This window comes from Marmota flaviventris, chromosome 1 (genome assembly GCF_047511675.1).
Source record: "Marmota flaviventris isolate mMarFla1 chromosome 1, mMarFla1.hap1, whole genome shotgun sequence".
Classification (NCBI taxonomy): domain Eukaryota; kingdom Metazoa; phylum Chordata; class Mammalia; order Rodentia; family Sciuridae; genus Marmota; species Marmota flaviventris.
The window spans coordinates 86,211,755-86,217,110 of NC_092498.1; the positions used below are offsets into that span (position 1 = coordinate 86,211,755).

Genomic DNA, 5,356 nt, shown 5'->3' on the forward strand with positions numbered 1-5,356 from the left:
GGCAGGGGCCACCCTTTCTGCCTGGGTTGGACTGGCTCCTGGGAGTGGGACAGAGAAAGAGGAGCTGAACCCAGAAGGTGCCCACCTCCTGTCCTCAGCAAAGTGGAGAGAAACCCAGTCCACCTGCCAGACCCCACATTTGCTAAGAGTTGGTAAGGAGTCCGTTTGAAGGGATTTTATTCTGCCTTCCTAGGAGTCTGCAGCCTCCCCCAAACATCAAATTCCATAACCCTGCCCCCACTTCCCTCTGAAGGCAGTTGTTTTCTGTCCCCAACTTGCTCTTTCAGAACATTTTCAGTGACTTTCCTCTCTTCAACCCTGAGCTTTTAAAGCCAGGGATGGTTTCCCCTGGTAAGGACCCTGTGAATCCAAACTCTGCTGACCCCAAAGCAGCACACTGTACTGTGTCAGTTCCTGCCTTAAATCCCCAAATGAAAGGGATCCTTCTCCCAGCTGGGAGCCTCCCGCCTAAGCAGGGCCCAATTTGCCAGAGCCTCTTCACTGGAAAAAAACTGTTTCCAGGAGAATTCGTTGATTCAGAACGAATGCCTTAAAATACAGTCAAGAAAAGAAACACGACCACTCTTAGAACGTCTCCCACAACATACCTGCAGTGCTGGTGAGACCCCATCAAACGGAAGGCGATTTCTTCTCTGAACAGCCGCCTTGAGGTCAAGCCAGGCTGTGGAAAGCATAAAGTCATCTAGATGGGGAGGGAGAATTTGTTTAAAAAAATCAAACACTTTGATTCAGCAGCTAATGCTGGTCTTTAAAGAAAAAAGAAAATATTCATCTCTTGACCTTTGGGAAAGAAAAATAACAAAGTTTGATTCCCAAGAGGAAGGAGACAGAAGGGGGTGGGGGAAGAAGGGGGAGCAAAGAAGACCTCAGCTCAAGCACTCCAGACAACTTGGGACTTGGGGGGTGGGGAGATATATTTTTCGGTAGCTGGTAAAAAGATTTCGGAGCCAGTTTGAGGTTAGCTGCCTGGATAAGCAGTTGTAATAATGCTGAGAGAGTCGAGGTTTGTAAGCCGGCCTTCACACTTCCAAAATGCAGTTATGGATTCTTTCATCAGTGTTAGAGCAGGGCACCAAGTTAAGAAACCAAAAGTTAAAACAACAATAAAAGAAAAAATCAAAAGCGTATTCAAATATCGAGTCCCGCTGCCTCTGCGGAACACTGCCTGCTAGCCTTAAGCTCTTTTCTTTCTGCTGAATTCCATTTGCATCCCCTCTGCCTGGGTGTCTCCCTCTCAGTGTGTGTGTCTCTCTGTCTGTTTTCACACTCTCCTCCCCATTCGAGCGAGGCCCACACCTGGCGCATCACTGCTGAGCCATTAGCTGCGGGTCTCCTTTCATCTTCCCTGTGGCAGACGTTTCTATTTATCCACTTGCGCTCGCAGAGTGGCGTCACCAGCGGTACTGTAATGACGATTGCAGCAGGAGGATGACAGCTTAGAAAGAAGAGGGCAATGGGGCTTCCTCCCAGAGGCTGTGCGGCACAGAGGAGCGCTCGCATCACAAGGTGACCCTAGCTCCCCACCGCCACCTCCGCGGTCGCCGTCGACATCACTCTCCGACCACTCTGCGCTCGTCCATTCGCCCGGCTTCTCGCTCCCTTTCTCAGTCAAGATCTATCCGGCTGCTGGGGTCCCTGGGAGCCCGGGGTTTGGAGCTCACTTGGGGCTTCCCCCCTCCCCGCTCCGGAGAGCCCCAGGATGGAGAACCGAAAGGACATGGTTATGTTTCTGGATGGGGGTCAGCTTGGCACTCTGGTTGGCAAGAGGGTCTCCAATTTGTCCGAGGCCGTGGGCAGCCCGCTACCCGATCCATCTGAGAAGATGGTGCCCCATGGTTGCCTCAGCCCGCGAGCCGGCCCTCCGGTGGCCCGGGAGCGCGGTGGGGCAGGTCCTGAGGAGGAGCCGGTCGATGGACTAGCAGGCAGCGCGGCGGGGCTGGGCGCCGAGCCACGGGCAGCTGGGGCGGCCATGCTTGGTCCGGGACCCCCGGCCCCTTCCGCCGACAGCCTTTCTGGGCAGGGGCAACCAAGTAGCTCAGACACCGAGTCGGATTTCTATGAAGAAATCGAGGTGAGCTGCACCCCGGACTGCGCCACCGGGAACGCCGAGTACCAGCACAGCAAAGGTAGCCACCGCGCCCCTCCGCTCCCCGGGCCTCCCACTGTGCCCACCCTTCACTCTGGCTCAGATCAGAAGGAAGACACTCCTTTCCCCCAGGGCAGGATGGCTGGGGGGACCCACCTGAGTAACTCTTCCTTGCTATCTGCGCCCTGGAGGGGGTCTCCTACTATGTTCTGGCATTGGTGGGACTGAGGGTGACAGCTGTGCCTTGGGAGGGGGAGGCGCAAGTCCTGGGCTTGGGGGATTCAAAGAGCACCCCAACCCCCAGTATTTTGTGGGAATGCTTCAACTGACTGGGGAAGACACCTTCTCCCCTGGTAGAGCAAGATCAAACGCGAGTTTGTGGCTGGCGGGGTGTAAGGCGCATCGAGGCGCGGAAGCCAGGAGTCCATAAAGGACCGTAAAATAGCGTCGGACTCTGGCGGCCCGGGTGCTGCAGCCCTCCGACCAGTTTGCACGTCGGTCAGAGGTCCAAATTACCTTGTCACTTCCCGGGCTTGGCGGCGCCAGGTCGGAAATGGTCCCAATGGTCTAATTGCCTTTGGTCTCCGGTTGCATTTGAAAAGGCAGGGATAGGGCCCTCCCCCCTTCGCCTTCCCTTCCTACTCCCACTTCTCCACCTAAAGGAAAAGAAGCTGCAGGGGGCTGCAGCCCCACCCTTCTCAGGGGTAGGCCCAAAGAGGGGGATGCTTTAACTGGAGAACCCCTCCCCATTAAAGGCTAATGGGTGTGGGGCAGATGACCCTGAAGGGAATCTCCCTCTGTGCTAACAATTCTTGGGCCTGAGATGGGTAGAAAACTGAGAGGGAGAGCCCATCAGCAGACACTTCTCCACAAAGCTGTGGGAATAGGTAGGAAGAGCCTGGGAGGATAGATACTACTTCTTGGCCCTGGCAGGCAACAACCTTGAGTAACTACCCCCACCTCATCCCCTCTTATCATTTAATCAACCCAGACTCCGTATTATAATATACCCTCAAAACAACCTGTGTTCCAGTCAAACATAGTACATCTGTAATACATGCAGCCTGGTACACATTTCCACACCTATTCTGGCATCCTGGCACACAAGAGCCAGGAAACTGCATGCCCAGCATCCTACAATGCACCAAGTCCCAGAGTTCACAACATTCCAGCACAGAGGTGCATCTCAACTCATTTGCCTGCCAGATGTGCACACCTTTGCCCACTCCTGCCAATGGGAATGTACCTTGCCTGTGCCCAGGGGGCAGAGTGGTGAGGGTGGCTGGGAGCCTCTGTACCTAGCATGCCTCAGACTCAGGCTTTCCAAACAGCAGCCAGACCAGGCCTTCCCAAAGCTCTCTATGTTCGCTATCCCAATGGCAAGCCCCTGATCTCCCTCCTGGAGTGCCCCCACCCCATCCCACCGGGGACAGTGACTGAGGTGGCCTGGGGTGGGGGTGTCCGTTTTCAACTTGCCTCTTTACATTCCCACGTCAGCAGCGTTTGTGTGTCTGTTGTGTCTCTGTGTATACACGTGTGTACTCTGGGATCCCTGCGCAGGGCCCAGCTCCGAGGCACTGGCCGGCAGTCCGAACAGCGGCAGCGAGGCCCCCAAGAGCAACGGTCCCGGCGGCGGGGGTGGGGGCGGCTCGCAAAGCACCCTGGCCTGCAGCGCCAGTGACCAGATGCGCCGTTACCGCACCGCCTTCACCCGGGAGCAGATTGCGCGGCTGGAGAAAGAATTCTACCGGGAGAACTACGTATCGAGGCCAAGGAGATGCGAGCTGGCAGCCGCCTTAAACCTGCCAGAAACCACTATCAAGGTATGCGCGGTCAGGACGCGCGAGGCGGGTGTGCACCCATTTAGCGGGAAGGAAATACCCATTGCCCACTCCCTAAGTCGCACGCCGGAAATCTGGACCTGGGATCTCCCAGGCTAGTGAGCGCAGATTTATCCTGACAGTCCCTTTGTAGACTCTGCTGCCATGAGGTTGATTCGGTGCTTCTCCTAGCCAAATAGATCACAGAGATGGGATACCTGTGCAAGTGGCAAGGAAGTGCCCCAAACGAAAGGGATGGAAATGGATGCGTTTCTGACGCCTCAGGGGGATGGAGTCCTAGTCCTCTCCCTACTTGCATACCCACGCCAATTCTGACACTTTGGGGGTCCTGACCACGTGGACAGAGGGAAGGAGGGACAGGGACTGGAGTCACTCCCTGACCTTACTAAGAAAGGACTCTAACTTCAGGTGGTGGTGATGGGCCCGGCCTGGCCCAGCTGGTTTGTTTTGTCTCTTCTTTGAGCTGTGGACTTAGTCCCCCAGAGTGGGACAGGTTTTCTGGGCTGATGGCCCTGGGCCTGGTCCAGCCGCCGAACCTGCTCCGTTCCTCTCCGCAGGTGTGGTTCCAGAATCGGCGCATGAAGGACAAGAGGCAGCGGCTGGCCATGACGTGGCCTCACCCAGCTGACCCCGCCTTCTATACGTACATGATGAGCCACGCTGCGGCCGCGGGCGGTCTGCCCTACCCCTTCCCATCGCACCTGCCCCTACCGTACTACTCTCCCGTGGGTCTAGGCGCCGCATCCGCTGCCTCCGCCGCCGCCTCGCCCTTCAGCGGCCCCCTGCGCCCGCTTGACACGTTCCGCGTGCTCTCGCAGCCCTACCCGCGGCCCGAACTGCTGTGCGCCTTCCGCCATCCGCCTCTGTACCCGGGCCCAGCGCACGGACTGGGCGCCACGGCCGGCGGCCCCTGCTCCTGCCTTGCCTGCCACAGCGGCCCGGCCAACGGGCTCGCTCCCAGGGCTGCCGCCGCTTCGGACTTCACTTGTGCCTCCACCTCCCGCTCGGACTCCTTCCTCACCTTCGCTCCCTCGGTGCTGAGCAAGGCTTCCTCTGTCGCTTTGGACCAGAGGGAGGAGGTGCCCCTCACCAGATAAGGGGTCGCCCGCGGGCTGCCAGCTCCAGGACGCCCGTGGGGGCCCCCTCCCGGGGACTCAGCCAGTGCCTCTCCTGTCCCCAAGAAACTGAAGGGAAAGGAGAGGGCCGCGAACGACAAGCGGGACTCGGCCTCTAGGATGGGGACGCCCAGGAAGCGGCAGTGGCTGGCGTGTTTGAAGAGCAGAGGGGGGACGGGAAAGGAGAGATTAGGAGAGCTTCCTTTAGGGTGGCCTCTCTTTGCTGTTTTTCACCGCTACCACCACCTTTGACAGAGGTTGAGGCCACGGCTCAACAGCTAAACAAAACTTAG

The 5,356-nt window shown here is 57.6% G+C and overlaps 1 protein-coding gene across 1 annotated transcript; it reads left to right on the plus strand.

Annotated features, from left to right (window-relative positions):
- Positions 1-1,720: 1,720 nt before the first annotated feature.
- Evx1 (even-skipped homeobox 1) lies at positions 1,721-5,045 on the plus strand. The gene is made up of 3 exons (XM_027939594.2): positions 1,721-2,147; positions 3,668-3,930; positions 4,506-5,045. Exons 1-3 carry the CDS (start codon positions 1,721-1,723, stop codon positions 5,043-5,045), a joined length of 1,230 nt encoding a protein of 409 aa, XP_027795395.2.
- Positions 5,046-5,356: the final 311 nt, after the last annotated feature.